Source organism: Struthio camelus, chromosome 31 (assembly GCF_040807025.1).
Source record: "Struthio camelus isolate bStrCam1 chromosome 31, bStrCam1.hap1, whole genome shotgun sequence".
Classification (NCBI taxonomy): Eukaryota; Metazoa; Chordata; class Aves; order Struthioniformes; family Struthionidae; genus Struthio; species Struthio camelus.
This window is the reverse complement of record NC_090972.1, coordinates 4,373,168-4,399,838: the sequence shown is the minus strand read 5'-3', so window position 1 is coordinate 4,399,838 and position 26,671 is coordinate 4,373,168. Positions and strand designations below refer to the sequence as shown.

The 26,671-nt window shown below is 70.5% G+C and overlaps 2 protein-coding genes and 1 long non-coding RNA gene across 4 annotated transcripts in view; 1 reads left to right on the top strand and 2 right to left on the bottom strand.

Annotated features, from left to right (window-relative positions):
* CACNA1A (calcium voltage-gated channel subunit alpha1 A) overlaps positions 1-16,938 on the top strand; it is a 42,559-nt gene extending 25,621 nt beyond the window's left edge. The window contains exons 35-47 of one of the 2 annotated variants that reach the window (XM_068922757.1): positions 508-658; positions 743-870; positions 1,766-1,862; positions 4,115-4,220; positions 4,724-4,831; positions 4,913-5,013; positions 5,353-5,456; positions 5,543-5,681; positions 6,115-6,225; positions 6,866-6,901; positions 9,085-9,280; positions 9,883-10,130; positions 16,865-16,938. In XM_068922757.1, coding sequence (XP_068778858.1) covers positions 508-658; positions 743-870; positions 1,766-1,862; positions 4,115-4,220; positions 4,724-4,831; positions 4,913-5,013; positions 5,353-5,456; positions 5,543-5,681; positions 6,115-6,225; positions 6,866-6,901; positions 9,085-9,280; positions 9,883-10,130; positions 16,865-16,867 — 1,528 coding nt within the window. In that variant the 3' untranslated portion in view covers positions 16,868-16,938. Of the gene's footprint in view, positions 1-507; positions 659-742; positions 871-1,765; positions 1,863-4,114; positions 4,221-4,723; positions 4,832-4,912; positions 5,014-5,352; positions 5,457-5,542; positions 5,682-6,114; positions 6,226-6,865; positions 6,902-9,084; positions 9,281-9,882; positions 10,856-16,864 lie in introns of those variants that run through there. The other variant, XM_068922756.1, reaches the window with a different exon arrangement.
* On the bottom strand, positions 4,902-6,291 carry LOC138063052 (uncharacterized). Its single transcript, XR_011136673.1, has 3 exons — positions 6,166-6,291; positions 5,306-5,506; positions 4,902-4,989 (listed from the first exon to the last, which is right to left on the bottom strand). It is a non-coding gene; the product is annotated as an uncharacterized lncRNA (long non-coding RNA).
* Positions 16,939-22,262: 5,324 nt separating the features above from the next.
* On the bottom strand, positions 22,263-23,368 carry IER2 (immediate early response 2). Its single transcript, XM_068922697.1, has one exon. The coding sequence runs from the start codon at positions 23,328-23,330 to the stop codon at positions 22,263-22,265; it is 1,068 nt and encodes a 355-aa protein (XP_068778798.1). The 5' UTR covers positions 23,331-23,368.
* Positions 23,369-26,671: the final 3,303 nt, after the last annotated feature.

Genomic DNA, 26,671 nt, shown 5'->3' with positions numbered 1-26,671 from the left:
GGATGGTCCCATCCCTGCTCCAGATACCCAACATGACCCCCAGGGTGGTCCCATCCCTGCTCTGGGCACCCAACGTGTCCCCCAGGATGGTCCCATCCCTGCTCCAGGCACCCAACATGACCCCCAGGATGGTCCCATCCCTGCTCCAGATACCCAACACGTCCCCCAGGATGGTCCCATCCCTGCTCCAGGCACCCAACATGACCCCCAGGATGGTCTCATCCCTGCTCCAGATACCCAACATGACCCCCAGGATGGTCCCATCCCTGCTCCAGGCACCCAACATGACCCCCAGGATGGTCTCATCCCTGCTCCAGGCACCCAACATGACCCCCAGGATGGTCTCATCCCTGCTCTGGGCACCCAACACGTCCCCCAGGATGGTCCCATCCCTGCTCCGGGTGCATCCGGCTCCGAGCATCCCCTCATCCCCACACCGGGTGCCCCCACGGTGGCCATCAGGGTGGGTGCCACCGCCCCAGGGTGCCCTGACCGTGCCACCCGCAGGAGCGCCACGGGGGAGGCCTGGCACGAGATCATGCTGTCGTGCCTGAGCGGGAAGCCCTGCGACGAGAACTCGGGCATCAAGGAGCGCGAGTGCGGCAACGAGTTCGCCTACTTCTACTTTGTCTCCTTCATCTTCCTCTGCTCCTTCCTGGTGAGCGCCGGGGGTGAGGGGTCACCGGGGGGGTGGACGGGGCTGGCCATCCCTGACACCGCGTCCTTCCTCCCACCCCCCCAGATGCTGAACCTCTTCGTCGCCGTCATCATGGACAACTTCGAGTACCTGACGCGCGACTCCTCCATCCTCGGGCCCCACCACCTGGATGAGTACGTGCGCGTGTGGGCTGAATACGACCCCGCCGCCTGGTAAGAACCTGGGGGCACAGGGGACGAAGGGCCCTGGAGGTGGTGGGGGGGGTGAGGGGGGAGCCCGGACGCCTGGGTCCTCACCCCCCCGCCCCAGGAGCATCAACGAAGGTCAGGGGCTTGGCTGCCCCAAACTGCCCCTCTCCCTGCGCCAGGCGGCTGGGTGGCCCCGGTGTCACCACGGTGGGGACGTGCTCAGGCTCTGCCATGTCTGCAGAGCTGCCTGGGGCGGGGGGGGGTCCCGGCCCCCTGGCCTGGCACCCGGCGGCGCGAGGCACCGATTAACCTGTCCTCTCTCGATTGTAGGTGTTTGGCCGCCGGAGTTTTCTCTCTTGCCCCAGCCCCGATCCCCGTCCCCCAGCACAGCGCAAAGGGCCTTGGCCAGCCCCGGGCGGGGGGTCCCCACTGTGTCCCACTGGGGGGGGGTCCCTGCTTTGCCCTGGGGGTCCCAGGGTGTCCCGTGATGCCCTGGGGACTCCCTGCCACATGCCGAGGGTCCCCTGCGCTGCCCCAGGGTGCCTGGGTGCTCTGGGCCAGACTGGGCCATACTGGGATTGGGGGAGCTCCGCAGCAGGGCTGGAGGCGGGGGGGGGGCCTCCACCAGCCCCCCTCGGTCGCCTGCCCCCGCTTCCCAATTAAACGGGGCCGTTCAGGTGGCAAACCCAGCACGGGGAGGATTGGGGTGGTGGTGGGGGGGGGGTCTTCGCCCCCTCCATCCCCTGCCCCGAGCTCCGCGGGCTCTGCCCGGCTCCGCGGGGCTCGCCGGCCCCCCCCGCCGAGCCTCGGTCCCCCCTCCCTGCGCCGCCGCCCCGCTCGCTCGGCGCGTCCGCGGTCGTCTGCGCGGTTTCTCGCGCCCGGTGGCGTCCGCACTAACGCCCGTGTATTCTTCTTGCAGTGGCCGAATTCATTATAAGGATATGTACAGTTTATTACGCGTAATATCTCCCCCATTGGGCTTAGGCAAGAAATGCCCTCATAGGGTTGCTTGCAAGGTTTGACTTACACTAAAAACCTGCTGAGCATCAACGGAATGAATGTTGCTTATGGTTTCTTGGATATATATACGATATCTATATCTATATATATATATGTATATATATATATACACACACACGTCCCGCACCCCCCCCCAGGGCCGGCCCCGAGCCCCCGATGCGCCCCTCTGCACCGCGCCGCGGGCCGAGCCGCATGGAGCCCCCCCCCAACCCCGTCCCTGCCCGTCTCTGCTTGCTGCCAGCCCCGGGGCGAGCGGGGGCCGAGCCGCCCGCCTCCCTGCCTCCCGCCCGCCGCGGGGCTGCGTGCACATCGGCCATCTCCTGCCTCCCCTTCGCCCCCACCCTCCTCCTGCTCCGCGGCGGCGGGGGGGCCGCGGGGGTCGAGCCCCCCTCCTCGGCCGCCGGACGGGTTTAAACCTCTCTTTTTTATCCTTCTCCGCGTCTCTCTCTCTCTCTCTTTCTCCTTTTTTTCCTTTTTGTCCTTTTTCTTTCCGATGTTCTCTTCCTTCTTGTTCTCTCCGCTCCCAGGGGCCGGCTGACTTTCATGGATATGTATGAAATGCTGAGACATATGTCCCCACCCCTGGGTTTAGGGAAGAAATGCCCGCCCCGTGTTGCTTATAAGGTAGAATAAATCTTCAAACCAGAGCACACCCCCCCACCCCTTCAAAAGTCACGCCGAGGTTTTTAACGCAGCTCCTTTGGAGCCGAGCCTCTCGTCCGGCAGCGCTCACTCAGCCGAGCGGATGGGTTTTTCGGCCTCTTTTTCCTCCTGCCTCGACTCCGGCGCGGCCGCCGGCCCCGCTAGGCTTACGTGTGTCAGTCAGGACGGGGTGGGTAAGAACCGCTGCCCGAGGAGCATGTCCCTGCGCCCGGCGGCCCCTGCCCTCGGCGGTGGCCGTCCCCCCTGCCCGGAGGAGCCGGCCTCTGGGGGGACACCCCCTGCTCCGGGGGTTCGTCCTCCGTCCGGCTCCCGCGGGAACCTCGGCCCTGCCAGTTCCCGCGGGGCGCGGGAACCTCGGCCCTGCCAGTTCCCACGGGGCTGCGGGAAACGGCCCTGGGCTCGCCGCCACCTGCCCGGAGGAGCCCCTTATGGGGGGACCCGCCGCTCCTGGGGGGCTCGTTCCCCCCCCCTTTTCCCAGCCCCGCTGTCCCCGTCCTCCCCCCTGCCCCGTCGACGCAGCCTCTCCGCCTCCTCTCGCTTTCCGTCTCTCCATCTCACCTCCGCTCGCCTCCTCCTCTCCTGGCAGTGAGTCCCCCCCACCCGCCGCCCGCTGCGCCACCCGCCCGTGGCTGCTGCACGGCCGCCTTGCCCACCCGCAGCCCCTGCGCCCGGGGCCACGGCGGCAGCGGCGGGGCCGGAGCCGCGGCGTGGGGATGCTGCGTTCCCCCCCCACCCCGCCGTCCCCGGGGAGACCCCGGCACTGGGGCGCAGCGGCGGGGACCCGGCATCGGGGTGCTCAGCCACCCCTCTGCCCGGCTCTGGGTCTCAGCCAGGCTCCGTGCCTCAGTTTCCCCCCACATCGGCGTTGCTCGCTCCCTGCCCGCTCGCCCGGCTCCATGGCCCCGTGGCCCTGCACCCCGAAATATCCCCCCTCCACCTCCCAGGGCTGCATGGGGAGGGTCTCCGTCCTCACGGGCGGCCCCCGGGGGGGCCTCCCACCACCGGCTTGGCGCCAGCAGCTGGGGAAGGCGCAGGGCACCGCGGGGCTGAGGCCTGGCAAACTCATTGCTTCTCCTCCCCCCACCTCTCCTCATCAGCCCAGGCACGTCTCCGTGGCTGCCCCCTCTCCCCCCACCCGCCCCGCTCTTGCTCGAGGATGCCAGTTTGCACACGGAGGAGCCCTGCTCCGTCCCCCGTCCCCGGAGCAGAGCCGTGACCGAGCCCGGCCACGTCCCCGCTTGCATGCGCTCGCCCGCCCGCTGCATGCGCTGCCCGGCTGCCGGGGCCGGGGGGGGGGGGGGTCCCGCTTGGCGCCGCTTGGCCGTGCCGTGTCCCCGCAGCCGTCCCGGCTGGGGCGTCTCGCGGGGCGTCCCGGGAGCCCGAGGCCTGGGGAGAACGCGGGGGGCCGGGGGGCTCGGGGAGGGCGGGAGCGGGACGGCCGGTGGAGGGGGGGGGGTGGCAGCGGCCGGGCCTCAGTTTCCCCAGGCGGCTCCCCGCGTCCTCGCCAGCCCCCCGGGGCGCCGCGCGGCCGGCGGGGCTGGGGGCCGCGCCGTGACCCGCTGCCGTCTCTGCTCGGCTCCTGCAGCGGCTGCTCCGCATGGACCTGCCGGTGGCCGACGACAACACGGTGCACTTCAACTCCACCCTCATGGCCCTGATCCGCACCGCCCTCGACATCAAGATCGCGAAAGGCAAGGGGGGGGACAGGGGCGCGGGGTGGGGGGACGGGGATGGGGCTGCGACCCTGGGGGTTGGGGACGAGGGACCCTGGAGGGACGGGGACACTGCAGGGGATGGGGACCGAGACAGGGAAGAGGCCTGGGAACCTGGAGAGGGTTGGGGATGGGGGACCGTGGGCAGATGGGGGAGACCAGGGACATGGGGGTCCCTGGGGACATGAGGACAGGCATGGGGACAGGGGTCCCTGGTGGGGGGACAGGGTGAGATCAGGGGGACAGGGAGGACTGGGGGGCACCAGGGCATCCTGGGGGTGGCAGAGGACTTGGGGGAGTTGGTTTAGGGATGGGGCATCTGGCAGGGCAGGACTGTCCCTGGGGGAACATGGAGGTCCCCGTGGGGGGACTGAGGGGATCAAGGTGGCAGGTGGGTCCCCTGGGGGGACAGAGGACGAGGAGGTCCCCAAGGGGGCGAGGGCTGCCCGGGGGGGACCCTGTTCTCAGCCCTCTCTTCGCAGGGGGAGCCGACAAGCAGCAGATGGACGCGGAGCTCCGCAAGGAGATGATTGCCATCTGGCCCAACCTGTCCCCGAAAAACCTGGATCTGCTCGTCACCCCCCACAAGTGTAAGGCACCGTCCCAGGCCCCATCTCTGTCCCCGTCCTGTCCCTGCCCCATCCTGCCTCACCCCTCTCTGCGCCCCTCAGCCACTGACCTGACGGTGGGGAAGATCTACGCTGCGATGATGATCATGGAGTACTACCGGCAGAGCAAGGCCAAGAAGCTGCAGGCCATGAGGGAGGAACAGGTTGGTCCTGAGACGTGGCCATGCCCAGCCCGGAGCACACCACCACCTCCCCATGCATCTCCTGCATCCCCACCCCAGCTCCATCACCTCCCCGTGCCTCTCCTGCATCCCCACCCCAGCTCCATCACCTCCCCGTGCCTCTCCTGCATCCCCACCCCAGCTCCATCACCTCCCCGTGCATCTCCTGCATCCCCACCCCAGCTCCATCACCTCCCCATGCATCTCCTGCATCCCCACCCCAGCTCCATCACCTCCCCATGCCTCTCCAGCATCCCCATCCCAGCTCCATCACCTCCATTTGCCAAGTCCGTGTCCCCAACTGTTCTCATGTCCCCGCAGAACCGGACGCCGTTGATGTTCCAGCGCATGGAGCCACCGTCCCCGACACAGGAGGGGGCCCCAGGGCCGGATGCGGTGGCCACAGCTGAGCCAGGCGGGGGGCTGTAAGTGCCACTAGCTCCATCCTGCCCATCCCCGTCCCTGGTGCAGGGGCCTGGTGGGATGGTGCTGAGTCACCCGTGCCCCACAGGGCCACGCACGATGGGGGCCTCAAGGAAAGTCAGTCGTGGGTCACCCAGCGCGCCCAGGAGATGTTCCAGAAAACGGGGACCTGGAGCCCCGAACGGGGACACCCCGAGGATGTCCCCAACAGCCACCCCAACTCCCAGGTGAGGGCGGTGCTGACTTCTGGCCCTGGAGTCCCCTGAGCCTTGACCAGCCCTGTGTCCAGCTGTCCCCTGTGTCCCTATGCCCCCTGAGCCCCATCTCCCATGTGCCTGTCTGTTCCTGAGGGTCCCTATGTCCCCAACCGTCCCCTAAACTTCATCCCTCAGCGTCCATCCCTGAGGTCCCCATGTCCCCAACCATCCCCTAAATCTCATCCCTCAGCGTCCATCCATCCCCAGGGTCCCCATGTCCCCAACCATCCCCTAAACCTCATCCCTCAGCGTCCACCCATCCCCATGTCCCTGGGGACCCCCGTGTGCCCGGGGATCCCTGTGTCCCCATGGGAGCATCTAGGGGGGCGCAGCATGATGCACCCAGCCCTGGCCATGCCTCAGTTTCCCCCCGCTCACGGCCCTGCCCCTCTGCGCCCCACAGTCCGTGGAGATGCGCGAGATGGCAAAGGACGGCTACTCCGACAGCGACTACCTGCCCATGGAGGGCCACGGCCGGGCCGCCTCCATGCCGCGGCTCCCCGCCGAAAACCAGGTGAGCGGCCCCTTCCGGGGTCCTGCCGGGCACAGCCTCGTCCTTGGGGCGCCCGCGGGGGGCTGACGTTCCCTGTCCCCACCCTGGGGACACTGGGCTCGTCACCGAGACGCCGTGACGCCTTGCTCGTTTGCAACCCTCCTCTCCCGTCTCACCGGTCCCAGGTCCATCCTGGGGTGGGACACAGCTCCCCGGGGCGGGTGGGACGCCAGGGTCCGTCCTCACGTGCTGGCCCAAGCCGGGGGGACCCTGCGAACGCACCCTGAGCGCCTGCTTCGTCCCGCGGGCGCCGGCCGGGGGCTTCGCAGGGCGGTGGGGACCGTGGCCACCCCTTGTCCCCTGTGCCGGCTTTGGGGGGGGGGGTCTCTCCCGCCTGCATGCCTGGCTACGAGGACAAGGACGGGGATGGGGACAGGGATGCTCTGGCTGCTCTGCTCATTGCTGCTGCTCGCCTGGCCCGCGCTTGGCTCCGTGCGGGGCACCGCCGAGGACGCGCCGCTCGCCGCTCGGCCCCGGCCCCGCTGCCCGCCCGACCCCCTCCCCAGTGTCGCCTCCTCTCCCGGCCCCGCTGCCTCCGTATTTACTCTCGTCTCTCTCTCTCTCCCTGCTCTGTGGGCACCGCCTCGGCTGGCTCTAACAGAGGAGGAAGGTCCGACCCCGAGGAAATAATCTCAGTGTAGGTACCGCCGGGGCCCCGAAGCTCTCAGCCCTGCCAGAGCCCACCGGAGCCCCCCAGCACCAGCACCTGCATCGCCTCCTCCCTCCGGCTGGCCGTCGGGCTTGCCCTCCATCCCTTCATCTCTCCAGCCAGCGGCTATCCCGCCTTCCCACCAGCTCTTCCATTCATCCAGCCCCTTCTCCATCCATCCATCTATCCATCCAATTCTCCATCCATCCACCCATCCACTTCTCCATCCATCCAATTCTCCATCCATCCACCCATCCACTTCTCCATCCATCCGTCCATCCCCTTCTCCATCCATCCATCCCCTTCTCCATCCATCCATCCACTTCATCTGTCCATCCCCTTCTCCATCCATCCATCCATCCAATTCTCCAGCCATCTGCCCATCCACTTCTCCATCCATCCCCTTCTCCATCCATCCATCCCCTTCTCCATCCATCCATCTATCCATCCAATTCTCCATCCATCTGCCCATCCCCTTCTCCATCCATCCATCCCCTTCTCCATCCATCCATCTATCCATCCAATTCTCCATCCACCTGCCCATCCACTTCTCCATCCATCCCCTTCTCCATCCATCCATCCACTTCTCCATCTGTCCATCCCCTTCTCCATTCATCCATCCATTCATCCACCCAGCTCTCTCCATCCCACTGCCCCTTGCTCCATCTGTCACTGTCCCACCATCCTCTGTTCTATCCCTTCACTGCACCATCCCTCCATCCATCTTCATCTTTCCATTCCACCCTCCATCTCTCTGTCCCTCCCTCCATCCTTTATCACTTCATCCTTCTCACTCTCCATCCACCCTCCATTCGTCTGTCCTATCCCCCTCTCCCTCTGTCCTTCCCTTCCTCCTCCCCAATCTCTCTCCGTCCTGTCCATCCAGAAGCAGCAGCTCATCAGCCATCTCTTGACTCTACTGTCCGTCTGTCTGTCCCCAGCTGTCCTCCTGTCCCTGTCCCTCCCTCCTTAGCTCTGCTATCATGTCCCCGTGTGCCCAGGACCCATCGCTCCAGCTCCGTCCCTGCACTCCTGCTGTGTCTCTGTGTCCCTCTCTTGTCCTCCCACTCCGTGTCCCAGTCCCGTGGCCACCTCAGGGCTGCTCTGGCCACCCAGGCCTTTGTCTCAGTGTCCTTCTGCGTGCCAGCACCAGTGTGACCAGCAAGGACCAGCGTCCCCAGCCCATGTCCCCCTAACCCTGTCCCTGTCCTCCCCTGTCTCTCCCCGCCGGTAGCCGGAGCCGCGCAGACACCAGGGCCTCGGCAGGAGCCAGCAGCGCAGCTCGAGGGCGAGAGCAGCAAGGGGGGGTCCGAGCCGAGCAGGGCCCGGGCTCCGGGGACCCGAGCAGCCACGTCGAGCATGTCTGTCCCCAGCAGCCGGGCAGGGGACACTGTGATCCCTCCCGGCCCGATGCGTGCCACAGGGCTGCCCAGACCCCCGGCGCAGAGCGCGGCAGGTCACCGGTGGTGGCACGGCCCCAGCTGGAGGGCATGTTGGGGCAGAGTGGGTGGCTGGGCAGGGGACAGCTCTGGCGCCTGCTGGCCAAGGGGACAGTTCCAGTAGGATGTGTCGAGACACCGGTCAGTGACTCCCGGAGTGGATCCCACATCCGCAGCAAGAGGAGCTCTAGGTGTGGGGAAGGAGGAGGGAGAGACGTGGCTGTCTGTGGGGCTGCGGGAGGGCGGCGTGGTAGGATGAGGGAGGGAGGAGTGGGGGGACGGACGGACGGACAGACGGACGGACGGACGGATAGTTGAATGGATGGATGGATGGATAGGCCGTTGAATGGATGGATAGATGGATGGATGGGCAGGCAGATGGCTGGACGGACGGGCAGGCTGACAGATGGGTGGACAGGCAGATGGATGGCTGGATGAGGGCAGGGATGGCTGGATGAACAAAAGGTTGGACAGACAAGTGGAAGGATGGCTGAAGGGTTGAGTGGGTGGATGGATGGCTGGATGAAGGGCTGAGTAGGCAGATGGATGGATGGAGGGATGAATGGAAGGTTGAGTAGGCGGCTGGATGGAAGAGATGCAAATAGGCTGATGTACGTAGGTAACTCTGTTCCCTCAAGCCCCCCCCCCCCTTCCCACCAGGAGACGGTCCGCCCCCCCGCCAGCACCCCAGGGCTCCCATCTACCAGCGTTGGTCTGCTCTCTCCCCCGCAGACCATCTCGGACACCAGCCCCATGAAGCGCTCGGCCTCCATGCTGGGCCACTCGCGCTCCAAGGGCATCCGCCTGGACGACTACTCGCTGGAGCGGGTGATCCCCGAGGACGGCCAGCGGCACCACCAGCGCCGGCGGGAGAGGAGCCACCGTGCTTCCGAGCGCTCCCTGAGCCGCTACACCGACGTGGACACAGGTGGCCACCCCGGGTCCCCCACCAGGTTCCCACCTCCTCCTGCATTGGATGTCCTATGGGCCACCCATCTCCTCCACTGGGTCGTCTCCTCCTGCTTTGGGTGTTCAGAGGGCTACCCCAGCCCTTTGCTGGGTCCCCATCTCCTGCCCCAGATGTCCTGTGGGTCACACTGTCCACTCCCACCCTGGGTGTTCCCTGGACCAAAACATCTCCTCCACCATCTCCCCATCTCCTCCTGCACCCTGAGTCCCATGGGTGACACCATCTCCTCCACCGTGTCCCCATGTCCTCCTGAGTCCCATGGGTGACACCATCTCCTCCACCGTGTCCCCCTGTCCTCCTGAGTCCCATGGGTGACACCAACTCCTCCACTGTGTCCCCATGTCCTCCTGAGTCCCATGGGTGACACCATCTCCTCCTCCACGTCCCCATGTCCTCCTGCACCCTGAGTCCATGGGTCCCACCATCTCCTCTGCCACCTCCCCATCTCCTCCTGAGCCCCGTGGGTCACGCCATGTCCTCCACTGTGCCCCTGTCTCCTCCCACCCTAGGTGTCCCCTGGGCCACGCACCGTCCTCCATCACCCCCCTGTCGCCCCGCAGGCCTGGGCACAGACCTCAGCGTCACCACGCAGTCGGGCGACCTCCCTCCCAAGGACCGAGAGCAGGAGCGAGGCCGTGCCAAGGACCGCAAGCACCGCCACCACCACCACCACCACCACCACCACCACGGCCCCGGGGACAAGGAGCGTTACCCGCCGGAGCGGCACGACTACGGGCGGCCCCGCTCCCGAGACCGCCGCTGGTCCCGCTCGCCCAGCGAGGGCCGCGAGCACGTGGCCCATCGGCAGGTGGGTCCCACCTTCCGCTCGCCGCTTCGCCTCTAGGGACGCGCCGGGCACGCGGGGGCCCGGCCGATGCCCCGGGTCCTGCCTGGCCCCCTTCCCCCCCACCCCGTCCCGGGGATGGCAGGACGACACCGGGGACCCCCCCCCCCAACCACCACCACCGCCTTGGCTAGTGCAGGGGCGGCACCGGCTTGCCCCGTCCCTCCCCTGCGAGCCCCCCGGCGATGGGGGGACAAGGGCTGCCTCCCTCGGCCAGGTCCCCAGCGGCCTCTGGCTGGGGGCTCAACCAAAGACCCCCCCCCTTCCGAAACCCGCCGCCACGGCCCCGTGTCGCCCATGCAGAGCCCACCGTCCCCGTCCCCCCACCCCAGGACACCATAGGGCCTCAAGCCAAACTGGAGCAGGCACCGGAGAGCCCCCCCCCCCCGCTAAAGCCAGGGGGCAGCCACCCCCCAGGGGGGCAGCATTTGCCCCTCGTGGCATCCAGGGCCGCTCAGATGAGGTGGGGGGACCTGGGGAGATGCAATGTGCCCCCCCATCCCAGTCTTGAGCTCCCACCCCAGTTTATACTGGTGGCAGATAAGACCCCCCGCCCCCAGTTACACCAGCAGGAGGGGACGCACCCAAGGGAGGGCAACTTGGGGGGGGGGGAGGAACAGAGCCGCCCGTGCCCCCCCTCCCGAGCGGATCCGGGAGCAAAGCGTGGCGGTGGGGTGGGAACCAGCAGCGGCGATGCTGCCAACCCTGTGCCCCCACCCTCCACCCCCCCCCGCCTCCCCGTTTCCGCTCTCGGCCCCCCGCTGCCCGTGCCGCTTGCCCCCCCCCCTTGCCCCTGCCTGCGTTGCCGTGCCGTGCCCCCCCCCCCCCATCCCGGCGCGCTGCTTGGCGGGGAACCTGCCTTGATTCACCTCTCTGTTTCCGCATCCGCTGTGCTTGGCTGCGCTGTCACGGCGAGGGGTGGCCCAGGTAAGCGGCTCGGGGGCGCCGGGGGCCTCCCCGCGCTGTCTGCTCTGACCCCCCCCTCCCCGGCTGCCCGCAAACGCCGCCTCCGGCGCCTTCCCGGCCACGCTGGAAAGTTTGGAACGAAGCTGCTCCCCGCCCCCCCCAACACTTCCCTTGCTCCCCATATTGCCCCCCCACCCACCCACCCAGCCCACCCCCGTCCCTCCCTGCACCCCCCCCCCCAATGGCCATGGCTGCCGTGGGGCTGCACCGGCGCGGAGGTGCGGGGTCGACGGCACAGCTGCCGGCGCTCCGGGGGGGGCAGACGGCAAGTGGGGATCCCCCCCCCCGCCAAATGCCACCCCGGCACCGGTTGCACCGTGCTGGCATCCTGGGATGGGGATGTGCCGTGGCTGAGCCACCCTCTGCCCCCCCCCAACCCGGAGCACCGGGAGACAGGCCCTGGGGTCCCCCCCCCGGCCTCAATCTGACCTGGTCCCCCCCCCCGGCCCGGGTGCCATAAGCTTGTTTGGGGGGCAAGAACAGAGCCAGGGAGCCCCCGCTGCAGCGAGCCTCGGGGTGGGGGGTGGGGGGGCGAGCAGCTGGGTCGGGGTGCACAGCTCTGCCGGGACACACAGCCCCCATAGCGTGGGGGTGCACGAGCCCCACAACACCCCCCCATAGACATTGGGGTGCCCCCCCCCCAGGCGGGATGCACGGCCCTGCTGTCTGCGATGGCGCTGCTGGACGCAGCTCAGCACCCCCTGGAGAAGCACCCTGGATAGGGGTGCACCGTCCTCACAGCACCCGATTGCAGTGCGGGGTGCCCCCCCCCCCACTCACAAGAGGCACTGGGGTGCATGCAGCCCCGGATCAAGGTGCACGATCCCCTGTAACCCCCCCCCCGTAGGCAGTGGGGTGCATGCCCCCCCCCAGAGCCCTGGATCAGGATGCTCGGTCCCCTGCGCCCCTGTCTCCTATAGGCACTGGGGTGCACGGTCCCCCAAATAGGCACTGGTGTGTGTGGTGTTCCCCCCCCCCAGCCTCAGATCGGGGTGCACATTCCCTGCACCCCCCCAATAGGCACTGGGGTGCACGGTCCCTGCAGCCCCCCCCAGCGAGGTGCATCATCCCCTGCGCCCCTGTGTCCTATAGGCACTGGGGTGCACGGCCCCCACAGCCCCAGATTGGGGTGCGCAGTCCCCCCCCCGCAGCCCCAGATTGGGGTGCACAGTCCCCCCCCCCGCAGCCCCAGATTAGGGTGCACAGTTCCTACAACCCTAGATTGGGGTGCATGCCCCCCACTGCCCTGAATTGGGGTGCACAGTCCCCCCCTGCCTCCCCACATCAGGGTGCACAGTCCCCCCTTGCTGCCCCGGACTGGGGTGCGCAGTCTCTGCAGCCCCAGCTCGGGGTGCACCGACCCCCCCCCCACCACCCTGGATTGGGGTGCATGGCCCCCCTCACTGCCCTGGATTGGGGTGCATGGCCCCCCACCACTACCCCGGATCAGAGTGCATGGTCCCCCCCTCACTGCCCCGGATCGAGGTGCACGGCCCCCCCAGGATCAGGGTGCACAGTCTCCCCTCACCACCCTATATCGGGGTGCACAGTCCCCCCCTCGCCACCCTGGCTCGAGGTGCACGGTCCCCCCCCCCAGATCGAGGTGCATGGTCTCCCCTCACCACCCCAGATCGGGGTGCACAGTCCCCCCCTCGCCACCCCGGATCGAGGTGCATGGTCCCCCCCGGATTGGGGTGCACGGTTCCCCCCCAGATCGAGGTGCATGGTCCCCCCTGGATTGGGGTGCATGGTCCCCCCTCGCCACCCCGGATCGAGGTGCATGGTCCCCCCTGGATTGGGGTGCATGGTCCCCCCTCGCTGCCCCGGATCGAGGTGCATGGTCCCCCCTCACTGCCCCAGATCGGGGTGCACAGTTCCCCCCCCCCTCGCTGCCCCAAATTGGGGTGCATGGTCTCCCCTCACCACCCCAGATCAGGGTGCATGGTTCCCCCCTCACCACCCCAGATCGGGGTGCACAGTCCCCCCCTCACCACCCCGGATCGGGGTGCACGGCCCCCCCCCCGCCGCCCCCCCGGCCTGCTCTCTTCCAAACTTGTCCAGTTCTCGCGCTCTGCCCTCGTCTCTGCTGGCTGCACCGCGGGCCCCGCCGGCTCCCCTCGCCCGTCCCGGCTCCCCTCGCCCGTCCCGTCCCGGAGCTTTCCGGTATTTTTGTATTCTTGTTTTGGGGTTTTTGTTTGTTTGTGGGGTTTTGGGGGTTTTTTGGGGTTTTTTTTTTTGCCTTGCAAGTGGCTTTGGGGAGACCCGGCAGCCCCCGTCCGTCCCCTTGGCCTCTCCCGTCCGTCCCGTCGCCCTCCTTGCCGGCCGGCGTCCCTCCGTCCCGCCTGGCCGCCGTTCCCAGCCGGCCCCCCCGGCGGCCCCCCCGGCGGCCCCCTCTCACCTCTCTTCTCACTTTTCTTCCCCTCTCGCTTTTCGTTCGTTTTTTTTGTTTTTCTCTCCCCCCCCCAACCCTGTTTGTCTGGCTGTGGCTTTTCTCCGGGGTCCCCCCCCCCACCGTCACCGTCCCCACGTGGCCCCCCCTGTGTCCCCCCCCCCTTGTCCATGACCCCCGACACCCCCCATGTCCCTACCCCCGTGTCCCTGTCCCCGATCCCCCCGTGTCCCTGCCCCCTCGTGTCCACCCCTGTGTCCCCCCGTCCCTGTCCCGCCGTGTCCGTGTCCCCCCCCCCACCGTGTCCCCACCGTGTCCGTGCTCACCATGCCTGGGCCCGGGCCCTGTGCCTGTCCCCCCACCCCTCGTGTCCGTGCCCGTGTCTGTGCCCCCCCCCGTGTCCATTGCTGTGTCCGCTTGTCCGTGTCCGTCCCCTGCCCTGTGTCCCCTTGTGTCCGTGTCCCCCCCGTGTCCGTGTCCATCGCTGTGTCCGCACCCCCTTGTCCTTGTCCACCCCCGTGTCCCCCCATGTCCATGTCCACTGGTGTCTGTGTCTGCCCTCGTGTCCCCCCGTGTCCCCCCGTCCCCCGTGTCCACGTCCACCCCGTGCCCCCCGTGTCCGTGTCCCTCATGTCCGCTGTGTCCCCCACGTCCCCCTGTGTCTGTATCCCCCGTGTCCACGTCCACCCCGTGCCCCCCGTGTCCGTGTCCGCTGTGTCCCCCACGTCCCCGTGTCTGTATCCCCCATGTCCACGTCCACCCCGTGCCCCCTGTGTCCGTGTCCCTCATGTCCGCTGTGTCCCCCACGTCCCCCTGTGTCTGTATCCCCCGTGTCCACGTCCACCCCCGTGCCTCCCGTGTCCCTGTCCCCCGTGTCCACGTCCACCCTGTGCCCCCTGTGTCCGCCGTGCCCACTGTGCCCCCATGTCCGTGTCCCCCATGTCCGTGTCCACTGTGTCCCCCACGTCCCCCTGCGTCCGTGTCCCCGGTGTCCACATCCACCCCCGTGCCCCTTGTCCGTGTCCGCTGTGTCCCCCACGTGCCCCCGTGTCCGTGTCCCCCGTGTCCGCGTCCACCCCCGTGCCCCCCCCGTGTCCGCATCCACCCCCATGCCCCTTGTCCGTGTCCGCTGTGTCCTCCACGTCCCCCCGTGCCCGTGTCCCCGGTGCCCACCTCCACCCCGTGTCCCCCGTGTCTGTGTTCGCTGTGTCCCCCATGTCCCCCCGTGTCCGTCCCCCCCGTGCCTGCCTCCACCCCGTGTCCTCCGTGTCCGTGTCCACTGTGCCCTCCACGTCCCCTGTGCCCCTGTCCGCCGTGTCCACGTTCACCCCCGTGCCCCCCCGTGTCCGTGTCCCCGGTGTCCACATCCACCCCCGTGCCCCCTGTCCATGTCCGCTGTGATCCTCCACGTCCCCCCGTGTCCGTGTCCCCCGTGTCCGCATCCACCCCCACGCCCCCCCCGTGTCCGCGTCCACCCCCATGCCCCCTGTCCATGTCCGCTGTGTCCTCCACATCCCCCCCGTGCCCGTGTCCCCGGTGCCCACCTCCACCCCGTATCCCCCGTGTCTGTGTCCGCTGTGTCCCCCATGTCCCCCCGTGTCCGTCCCCCCCGTGTCCGCGTCCACCCCCATGCCCCCTGTCCGTGTCCGCTGTGTCCTCCACGTCCCCCCGTGCCCGTGTCCCCGGTGCCCACCTCCACCCCGTGTCCCCCGTGTCTGTGTCCGCTGTGTCCCCCACGTCCCCCCGTGTCCGTGTCCCCCATGTCCACGTCCACCCCCGCACCCCCCCCGTGTCCGTGTCCACCCCCATGCCCCTTGTCCGTGTCCGCTGTGTCCCCCATGTCCCCCCGTGTCCGTCCCCCCCGTGCCCGCCTCCACCCCGTGTCCTCCGTGTCCGTGTCCGCTGTGCCCTCCACGTCCCCTGTGCCCCTGTCCGCCGTGTCCACGTTCACCCCCGTGCCCCCCCGTGTCCATGTCCCCGGTGTCCACATCCACCCCCGTGTCCCCTGTCCATGTCCGCTGTGTCCCCCACACCCCCCGTGTCCGTCCCCCCCGTGCCCACCTCCACCCCGTGTCCTCCGTGTCCGTGTCCACTGTGCCCTCCACGTCCCCTGTGCCCCTGTCCGCCGTGTCCACGTTCACCCCCGTGCCCCCCCGTGTCCGTGTCCCCGGTGTCCACATCCACCCCCGTGCCCCCCCGTGTCCGTGTCCGCCTCCACCCCCGTGCCCCCGTCCGCTGTGTCCCCAATGCCCCCCGTGTCCGTCCCCCCCGTGTCCGCGTCCACCCCCGTGCCCCCCCGTGTCTGTGTCCGCGTCCACCCCCCGTGCCCCCTTCCGCTGTGTCCCCCACGCCCCCCGTGTCCGTCCCATCCGTGTCCGCGTCCACCCCCGTCCCCCCGTGTCTGTGTCGCCGGTGTCCACGTCCACCCCCGTGCCCCCTGCCCATGTCCGCTGTGTCCCCCACGCCCCCCGTGTCCGTCCCCCCCGTGTCCGTGTCCACCCCCGCACCCCCCCCGTGTCCATGTCCGCGTCCACCCCCGTGCCCCCCGTGTCCGTGTCCGCGTCCACCCCTGTCCCCCCCGTGTCCGTGTCCGCGTCCACCCCCGGCCCCCTTCCGCTGTGTCCCCCACGCCCCACGTGTCCTTCCCCCCCGTGTCCGCCTCCACCCCCGCGCCCCCCCTGTCTGTGTCGCCGGTGTCCACGTCCACCCCCGTGCCCCCTGTCCATGTCCGCTGTGTCCCCCACGCCCCCCGTGTCCGTCCCCCCCGTGTCCGCCTCCACCCCCGCGCCCCCCCGTGTCCATGTCCGCGTCCACCCCCGTGCCTGTGTCCGCTGTGTCCCCCACGTGCCCCCATGTCCGCCCCCCCCGTGTCCGCGTCCACCCCCGTCCCCCCGTGTCCGTGTCCCCGGTGTCCACGTCCACCCCCGTGCCCCCTGTCCATGTCCGCTGTGTTCCCCACGCCCCCCGTGTCCGTCCCCCCCGTGTCCGTGTCCACCCCCGCGCCCCCCCGTGTCCGTGTCCCCGGTGTCCGCATCCACCCCCGTGCCCCCGTCCACTGTGTCCCCCACGCCCCCCGTGTCCGTCCCATCCGTGTCCGTGTCCACCCCCGCGCCCCCCCGTGTCCGTGTCCCCGGTGTCCACGTCCACCCCCGTGCCCCCTGTCCATGTCCGCTGTGTCCCCCACGCCCCCCGTGTCCGTCCGCCCCGTGTCCGCCTCCACCCCCGCGCCCCCCCGTGTCCGTGTCCGCGTCCACCCCCGCGCCCCCCCGTGTCCGTGACCCCCCCCCGCGCCCCCGGCGCGCCTGGCTGTGATTCCCGGTGTCTCCGTGTTCGTGTAGGGCAGTAGTTCGGTGAGCGGCAGCCCGGTGCTCTCCACCTCGGGGACCAGCACGCCGCGCCGGGGCCGCCGCCAGCTCCCGCCGACCCCCGCCACGCCGCGGCCCCACGTCTCCTACTCGCCCGCCGTCCGCCGCGCCCCCCCCGCCGCCGCCGCCGCCGCCGCCGCGCCGCCCCCGGCCCGCGGCCCCCGCCGCCCGCCGCCGCCCCCCGACGCCGCCGCGCCGCCCTCGCCCCGCACCTACCGGCCCGGCGGCCGCTGGCCCGAGCCGCCGCCGCCCCCCCCGCCGCCGCCGCCGCCGCCCCCCCCGCCGCCGCCGCCCCCCCCGCCGCAGCGCGGCGCCTATTACCGCGAGCCGGAGGCGTTTTACGAGGGCCGCTCGCCCAGGACTTCCCGGTGCGGCGGCGGCGGGGGGGGCGGCGGGGGGGGCGCGTCGCCCTGCCGGCACGGCCGCCGTTTGCCCAACGGCTACTACCCGGGCCACGGTGCCGGTAAAGCGCGGGCCGCCCCCGCCCGCCACGGACTGCGCGACCCCTACAGCGAGACGGACGATGACTGCTGCTAGCGGCGGCCGGCTCTATCGCGACACGCCACGACACAGCGCGACACGCCGCGCCACGGCCGCGCCCCGCTTCTCCTCCCCCCCCCCTCCCGGTGGTGGCGGGGCGGCGGCGGGGGGGGGGGACAGGGCCACGCGCGATGCTATGGATGAGTTTTATCATCTCGAGGAACCGCGGCGGTGGGGAAAGGGGGGGGGGAGCGGGGGCAGAGGGGGGTTTTGCGGCGGGGGGGGGGGAACCGGCCCGGTCCCGCCGCCGCCGCCGCCGCCGCCCCCCCCCCCGGGGCAGGGCTGAACCCAGCGGGGTGGAAACGGGGCGAGCGTGGACGGGACGGGGCGAGATACCGGGTAACGGAGCCCGGGTGAAGCCCCCCCGCCGCCCCCCCCCCCGGCGGCTCCGGCTCCGGCAGCGGCACCGGGGCCGCCCGGTCCTTTTTCCTCCTTCGTCCGAGGCACGGAGGCCGTGGGAGGCCGGACTCGGGTGGGGGCTGCCGCAATTGCATGAAACGAGTTACCGAGAACCAGAAATAAAATTAAAAAACAAACAAACAAACAAAAAAAAGACAAAAAAAAAACAACCCAAAACAAAGAAACGGAAAAAAAAACATTAAAAAAGAGGAATTTTGGATCGAGCCCTTTCTCGCTCCTTCCCGGCATCGGGCCCCCGCGGGGCTCGGGACGGTGATGCCCCCCCCCCCCGCCCCGGGGGAGGCCCAAACCGGAGCGACGCCGCAGGGGGAGGGTCCGGGGCCCCGGGCATCCCCGGCTGCGTCACGCCGGGGGGATTCCCCCGCCCCCCCCGGGGGGCAGCGCCGGATCCCCCCCGGGACCGGGGGCAGGGAGGTGCCCTGGGGGGCGGGGGCTCTGGGGCACCAGGGGGGTCACGGGGGATTTTTGGGGGGCAGTGGGGAGCCCTGGGAGGGGGCTCTGGGGCACCAGGGGGGTCACGGGGGATTTTTGGGGGGCAGTGGAGAGCCCTGGGAGGGGGCTCTGGGGCACCGGGGGGTCACGGGGGATTTTTGGGGGGCAGTGGGGAGCCCTGGGGGGCGGGGGCTCTGGGGCACCAGGGGGGTCACGGGGGATTTTTGGGGGGCAGTGGAGAGCCCTGGGAGGGGGCTCTGGGGCACCGGGGGGTCACGGGGGATTTTTGGGGGGCAGTGGGGAGCCCTGGGAGGGGGCTCTGGGGCACCAGGGGGGTCACGGGGGATTTTTGGGGGGCAGTGGGGAGCCCTGGGAGGGGGCTCTGGGGCACCAGGGGGGTCACGGGGGATTTTTGGGGGGCAGTGGAGAGCCCTGGGAGGGGGCTCTGGGGCACCAGGGGGTCACGGGGGATCTTTGGGGGGCAGTGGGGAGCCCGGGGGGGGCCTATGGGCCACCGGGAGGGTCAGGGGGGAATTTTGGGGGGCAGTAGGGAGCACTGGGGGGGGCTATGGGGCACCGGGGGGGTCACGGGGGAATTTTGGGGGGCAGTAGGGAGCACTGGGGGGGCTATGGGGCACCGGGGGGGCCCGGGGGGGAGCCCTGGGAAGGGCTGGGGGCAGAGAGACGGGGCAGAGGGGCTGGGGGGGCTCCTCATCCTGCTGCTCCGACCCCAGACATCCGCCCCCCCCCCCCCCTCCGCCGAGCTGCGCAAGGGGCCCAGGCGTCCCGGCGCCCGGCCCCTCCCCCGCCGCGGCAGGAACGAGGAAGCGGCGGAGCCGGAGCGGCCCCGGGGCAGGAAACGTCGCGGCCTCGTCCCGGGGGGGCACAGGGGGGACACGGGAGGTGGGACACAGGGACACCCTCCCCCCCGGAGCCACCGGCATCCCGATCCCTGCACCCCGGGGGGGGGTGTCTGCGGGGTCCCACTGCCCCCCAGCACCGGGGCTGGGAGCGGGGCACTGGACTGGGAGGGGGACACCGGGACTGGGAGTGGGACGCTGGGACTGGGAGTGGGACACTGGGACTGGGAGCAGGATACCGGGACTGGGAGCGGGACACCGGGACTGGGAGCGGGACCCTGGCACTGGGAGTGAGACACTGGGAGCGGGACAACGGGACTGGGAGTGGGACACCGGAACTGGGAGTGGGACACTGGGACTGGGACCAGGATACCGGGACTGGGAGCAGGACACTGGACTGGGAGCGGGACCCTGGCACTGGGAGTGAGACACTGGGACTGGGAGTGGGACACTGGGACTGGGAGCAGGACACTGGACTGGGAGCAGGACACCAGGACTGGGAGCGGGACACCAGGACTGGGAGCGGGACACCGGGACTGGGAGCGGGACACTGGGACTGGGACCAGGATACCGGGACTGGGAGCAGGACACTGGACTGGGAGCGGGACACCGGGACTGGGAGCAGGACACCAGGACTGGGAGCGGGACACTGGGACTGGGAGTGGGACACCAGGACTGGGAGCGGGACACTGGACTGGGAGCGGGACCCTGGGACTGGGAGCGGGACACCGGGACTGGGCCGGGTTGGGCCGGCTCTGCCGGTCAGGGTGGTTCGGGGGGGGCTGGGCCGGGCCACACACCCCAGGCCCACACCAGCACCCTGCACCCCACACCAGCCCCCTGCACTAGCATCCTGCACCCCATATCGCACATCGCACCCTGCACCCCACATCGGCACCCTGCACCCTGCACTAGCACCCTGCACCCCACATCAGCACCCTGCACCCCACATCAGTACCCTGCATCCTGCACTAGCACCCTGCACCCCATATTGCACCCTGCACCCTGCACTAGCACCCTGCACCCCACATCGGCACCCTGCACCCCACATCAGTACCCTGCATCCTGCACTAGCACCCTGCACCCCATATCGCACCCTGCACCCCACATCGGCACCCTGCACCCCACATCAGTACCCTGCATCCTGCACTAGCACCCTGCACCCCATATTGCACCCTGCACCCGACATCGGCACCCTGCACCCCACATCAGTACCCTGCATCCTGCACTAGCACCCTGCACCCCATATCGCACCCTGCACCCGACATCGGCACCCTGCACCTGCACCCCACATCCGTAACCTGCACCCTGCTCTAGCACCCTGCACCCCATATCAGCACCCTGCGCCTGCACCCGACATCGGCACCCTGCACCCTGCTCTAGCACCCTGCACCCCACATCGGCACCCTGCACCCCATATCGCACCCTGCACCCCACCTCGGCACCCTGCACCCCGCACCGGCACCCTGCACCCCACATCGCACCCCACGCCGGCACCCCCCGGGCTGCAGGAACCCAGGCGTCCGGGCGGGGTTCGGCCCCCCCGGCTCCGGGAGGAAGCGGCGGCGCCGGGGGCTGCGGGGGCTGCGGCGGAAGCGCCGCGGCTCCGCTCCCCGCCGCAGCCGGTGGGGCCCAGGCGTCCGGGCAGCCGCCTCCGCATTGCTTCCCCTCTCTCCCCCCTCCCCGCTTCCCCCGGGAGGGACCCAGGCGTCCGGGCGCTCACCCCCCCCCACCCCCGCTCAGGCTCCCGCATAGGCACCACCCGGAACCCGCGGGCACCTACCCCCCCCCCCCATTTCCTGCACACTCGGACGCCTGGGCCCCCGCCCGGGGCAGCTGAGGGTCGCGCGTGGGAGCCGGGCGCAGCGCAGCCTCCCCGGCGGAAACGCGGGGGGGGGGCAGCACCCCCCCTTCGCTTTGGGCAGGAAACTTCCCCCCCCCAAAAAAAAACCCCGAGGCAGAGGCAGCCAAACCGCCCGCCCCCCCGGGGCTGCTCTGGGGGCTCCCGAGGGGGATGTGACCCCCCCAACCACAACCGGGGTCGCTGCTCTGGAGCCCCCCAACTGTGCACAACTCCCTTTTCCCAAAAAGGGCCGGTTCTGCCCCAAAGCTTGGGCTGGAAAGAGACCCCCCCCCCGCCCCCAACCCCAATACGAGACATCAGAGAAGCCACCACGAGCTCCCCGGGAAACGCGCGTGTGAGTGGGGGGGGGTTACACCCCCCAACCCCCAAAATTGAGCGGTCGGAGCCTCCCCCCGCGCCGCGAGCGACCCTCGGAGGCAGCCGGGTCACAAACGCACTTTTATTTCATTAACAACATAATAATTAGCAAAACCACCCAACTAATAGGAGGGAGGAAGCAGCTCCCCCCCCCCCAGGGTATAAATTAACGCCCCCCCCAGGCGCGCGGGAGGAGGGGGGGCAGGGCCAGCCTGGACCCCCCCCACAGGGAGCGAGAAGGGGGTCGGGGTGCCCCCCACCCACGGGCACCGGGAAGTTCCCCCCCCCCCGGCCGGGTGACGCAACCGCTGTCACATGTGGGTGAGTCACGGGGGGGCGGGGCCCGCCGGGGGCCCCTGGCACCGAAAACCCGCGTGTCGCGGGGGGGGGTTATGTGTCCCCCCCCCTCCTCTTGCCAGTTCCGTGCCCCCAAGGGGGGTGTCCATGTGTCCGGGGGGGCTCCGTAGCCGTGGGTCCCGGGGAGGGGGTCTGCGGCCCCTCCCTTGAGCAGTTCCGTGGGTCCCGGGAGGGGGGGAAGCTCCGTGGCCCCCCCCTTTGCCAGTTCCGTGGGTCCCGGGGGGGGGTCTGCAGCCCCCCCACTTTGCCAGCTCCGTGGGTCCCGGGGGGGGAAGCTCCGTGCCCCCCCCTTGCCAGTTCCGTGGGTCGCAGGGGGGGGGAAGGAAATCCGCGTCCCCCCCCCCTTTGCCAGTTCCGTGGGTCCTGGGGAGGGGGGGGAACTCCGTGGCCCCCCCCCTTTGCCAGCTCCGTGGGTCCCGGGGGGGTCTGCAGCCCCCCACTTTGCCAGCTCCGTGGGTCCCGGGGGGGAAGCTCCGTGCCCCCCCCCTTGCCAGTTCCGTGGGTCGCGGGGGGTCCCACCCCCGTGCCGCGCGGGGCTGGGGGGTCTCAGCAGGCCCCGACGGCGCGGACGAGGAGGCCGAAGGCGGCGGCGGGCGGCGCGGCGCAGCGGCTCGGCGGCCCCGGCGGCTCCTCCGCCTCCAGCCGCGCCCGTTTGCTCGGGACCGGCGGCGGCCCCGGCGCGGCGCCCTCCCAGCTGCGCCGCTTCCGCCCGGCCCGCGGCGGCGGGGGGGTCCCGGGGGGGCGGCCGGGCTGCGGCTCAGCCGGGGCCCCCCGCTCCGGTGCAGCCGGCGGGTCCCGGTGCATGGTGCTGGCGGGGTCCCGGTGCGGTGCGAACGGCGATGCCCCCCGCTCCGGTGCAACCGGCGGGTCCCGGGGCGGTGTGAACGGCGATGCCCCCCGCTCCGGTGCAACCGGCGGGTCCCGGTGCATGGTGCTGGCGGGGTCCCGGTGCGGTGTGAACGGCGGTGTCCCTCGCTCCGGTGCAGCCGGCGGGTCGCGGTGCACGGTGCTGGCGGGCTCCTGGTCCGGTGTTAACGGCGGTGTCCCTCGCTCCGGTGCAGCCGGCAGGTCGCGGTGCACGGTGCTGGCGGGGTCCCGGCCCGGTGTTAACGGCGGTGTCCCTCGCTCCGGTGCAGCCGGCAGGTCCCGGTGCACGGTGCTGGCGGACTCCTGGTCCGGTGTTAACGGCGGTGTCCCTCGCTCCGGTGCAGCCGGCGGGTCCCGGTGCACGGTGCTGGCGGACTCCTGGTCCGGTGTTAACGGCGGTGTCCCTCGCTCCGGTGCAGCCGGCGGGTCCCGGTGCACGGTGCTGGCGGGGTCCCGGCCCGGTGCGAACGGCGGTGCCCCCCGCTCCGGTGCAGCCGGCGGGTCCCGGCCCGGTGCAGCCGGGACGCGGCTCAGCGCATCACCGCCGGGCAGCAGCGGCGGCGGCGGGGCGCTGCCGGCGGCACCGGGGCGGTCGGCGGCGGCGCGGGCGGCGAGGTAGCGGTGGCGGGCGGCGCGCACGAGGAGCGAGAGCTGGAGGCTGCGGTGGAGGCGGAGGCCGCCGCGCTGCAGGCGGCACCGGTAGAGCTTCCACACCGCCGCCGCCAGCACCCGCTGCGCCTCCTCCATGGCACCGGCCGCCCAGGCCGCCGCCGCCGCCGCCCTTATACCGCCGCCCCCCCCCCCCCCGCCGGGGCCGGGCCGCCCCCGCCCCCGCGCGCCGCCGCAGCCGCGCATCCGGCCCCGGCGCGGCTCGACGGCGCCCAGCACCGGGGGCGGGGGCGGGGGGGGGGGCGGAAATGCTGCGGGTGGAGCGTCCCGGCACTGGGGAGCCGGGAGCGGCCCCGGGATGGGGGGGGGGTCCCTGCAGCCCCCCCCCCGGATCTGCTCGTCCCCGGGATGGGGGGGGGTCCCTGCAGCCCCCCACCCCGGATCTGCTCGGCCCCGGGATGGGGGGGGGTCCCTGCAGCCCCCCACCCCGGATCTGCTCGGCTCCGGGATGGGGGGGGTCCCTGCAGCCCCCCACCCCGGATCTGCTGGGCCCCGGGATGGGGGGGGTCCCTGCAGCCCCCCACCCCGGATCTGCTCGGCCCCGGGATGGGGGGGGGTCCCTGCAGCCCCCCACCCCGGATCTGCTGGGCCCCGGGATGGGGGGGGTCCCTGCAGCCCCCCACCCCGGATCTGCTCGGCCCCGGGATGGGGGGGGGTCCCTGCAGCCCCCCACCCCGGATCTGCTCGGCTCCGGGATGGGGGGGGTCCCTGCAGCCCCCCACCCCGGATCTGCTCGGCTCCGGGATGGGGGGGGGGGTCCCTGCAGCCCCCCCCCCCGGATCTGCTCGGCTCCGGGATGGGGGGGGTCCCTGCAGCCCCCCACCCGGGATCTGCTCGGCTCCGGGATGGGGGGGTCCCTGCAGCCCCCCCCCCCGGATCTGCTGGGTCCCGGGCTGGGGTGGGTCCCTGCACGGCACCGGGGTCCGTCCGCCCTCCCGGGATGGGGGGGGTCTCTGCAGCCCCCCCGGACCTGCGCGGCCCCGGGGACCCTGCGCGCTCCCGGGACAGGATACCCCGGGTGGGGGGGCACGTTGTCCCCCGGTAACACGGGGCAGCACGGGCGGGGGCTGTGCACGGTGTGCGTGCGGGGGGTCGCTGGGGCTGTAGGGGTGCAGGCAGGGGTGCGTAGGGCTGTGCGCGGTGCCCGGGGGGGTGTAGGGGTGTGCGGAGGCGGTGTGTTTAAGGGGGGTGCAGGGCTGGCTGTAGCGGCTGTACTGGGGTGCATGGGGGGTTGTTTCGGGGCGCGATCGGGGGTCGCGTGGGGGTGTTCCCCCCGCCCCGCGCGGCCCCTTTAAGGGCGCGGCCCCGCCCCCGCTGAGGTCACCCCGCGCCGTTTCCATGACTATATTAGGGGGCCCGTGACGGCAGGAAGCAGGAGGGGGCGGGGCTTCGCCGCGCTTTCCTTCTGCCCATATAAGGGCAGGGGCGGGGCGCGCCGGGCCGGGAAGCTCCGCCTCCCCCCTCCGGAACCCGCGGGCGGGCGCGGGCGGTGGGCAGCGCCGAGCACCGGCGAGTGCAGGGGGCAGCGGGCAGTGCAGGGGACACTGGGCAGTGCACGGGGACACCGGGCAGTGCAGGGGGACAGGGACACCAGACAATGCATGGGGACACCGGACAATGCATGGGGACACCGGACAGTGCAGGGGACACCGGGCAGTGCATGGGGACACCGGACAGTGCATGGGGACACTGGGCAGTGCACGGGGACACCGGGCAGTGCATGGGGACAGGGACACCAGACAATGCATGGGGACACCGGGCAGTGCAGGGGGACACCGGACAATGCATGGGGACACCGGACAATGCATGGAGACAGGGACACCAGACAATGCATGGGGACACCGGGCAGTGCATGGGGACACCGGACAATGCATGGGGACACCGGGCAGTGCATGGGGACAGGGACACCAGACAATGCATGGGGACACCGGACAATGCACGGGGACACCGGGCAGTGCATGGGGACACCGGACAATGCACGGGGACACTGGGCAGTGCATGGGGACACCGGGCAGTGCATGGGGACACTGGGCAGTGCACGGGGACACCGGGCAGTGCAGGGGGACAGGGACACCAGACAATGCATGGGGACACCGGACAATGCATGGGGACACCGGACAGTGCAGGGGACACCGGACAGTGCAGGGGGACACCGGACAATGCATGGGGACAGGGACACCAGACAATGCATGGGGACACCGGACAATGCATGGGGACACCGGACAATGCACGGGGACACTGGGCAGTGCACGGGGACACCGGACAATGCACGGGGACACCGGGCAGTGCATGGGGACAGGGACACCAGACAATGCATGGGGACACCGGGCAGTGCAGGGGGACACCGGACAATGCATGGGGACACCGGACAATGCATGGAGACAGGGACACCAGACAATGCATGGGGACACCGGGCAGTGCAGGGGGACACCGGACAATGCATGGGGACACTGGACAATGCATGGAGACAGGGACACCAGACAATGCATGGGGACACCGGGCAGTGCATGGGGACACCGGACAATGCATGGGGACACCGGGCAGTGCATGGGGGCAGGGACACCAGACAATGCATGGGGACACCGGACAATGCACGGGGACACCGGACAGTGCAGGGGACACCGGGCAGTGCATGGGGACACCGGACAGTGCATGGGGACACTGGGCAGTGCACGGGGACACCGGGCAGTGCATGGGGACAGGGACACCAGACAATGCATGGGGACACCGGGCAGTGCAGGGGGACACCGGACAATGCATGGGGACACCGGACAATGCATGGAGACAGGGACACCAGACAATGCATGGGGACACCGGGCAGTGCATGGGGACACCGGACAATGCATGGGGACACCGGGCAGTGCATGGGGACAGGGACACCAGACAATGCATGGGGACACCGGACAATGCACGGGGACACCGGGCAGTGCATGGGGACACCGGACAATGCACGGGGACACTGGGCAGTGCATGGGGACACCGGGCAGTGCATGGGGACACTGGGCAGTGCACGGGGACACCGGGCAGTGCAGGGGGACAGGGACACCAGACAATGCATGGGGACACCGGACAATGCATGGGGACACCGGACAGTGCAGGGGACACCGGGCAGTGCATGGGGACACCGGACAGTGCATGGGGACACTGGGCAGTGCACGGGGACACCGGGCAGTGCATGGGGACAGGGACACCAGACAATGCATGGGGACACCGGGCAGTGCAGGGGGACACCGGACAATGCATGGGGACACCGGACAATGCATGGAGACAGGGACACCAGACAATGCATGGGGACACCGGGCAGTGCATGGGGACACCGGACAATGCATGGGGACACCGGGCAGTGCATGGGGACAGGGACACCAGACAATGCATGGGGACACCGGACAATGCACGGGGACACCGGGCAGTGCATGGGG

Bases quoted from the DNA above. Each gene is read 5' to 3' on its own strand.
- IER2 (XM_068922697.1), bottom strand. From the start codon at position 23,330: ATGGAGGAGGCGCAGCGGGTGCTGGCGGCGGCGGTGTGGAAGCTCTAC.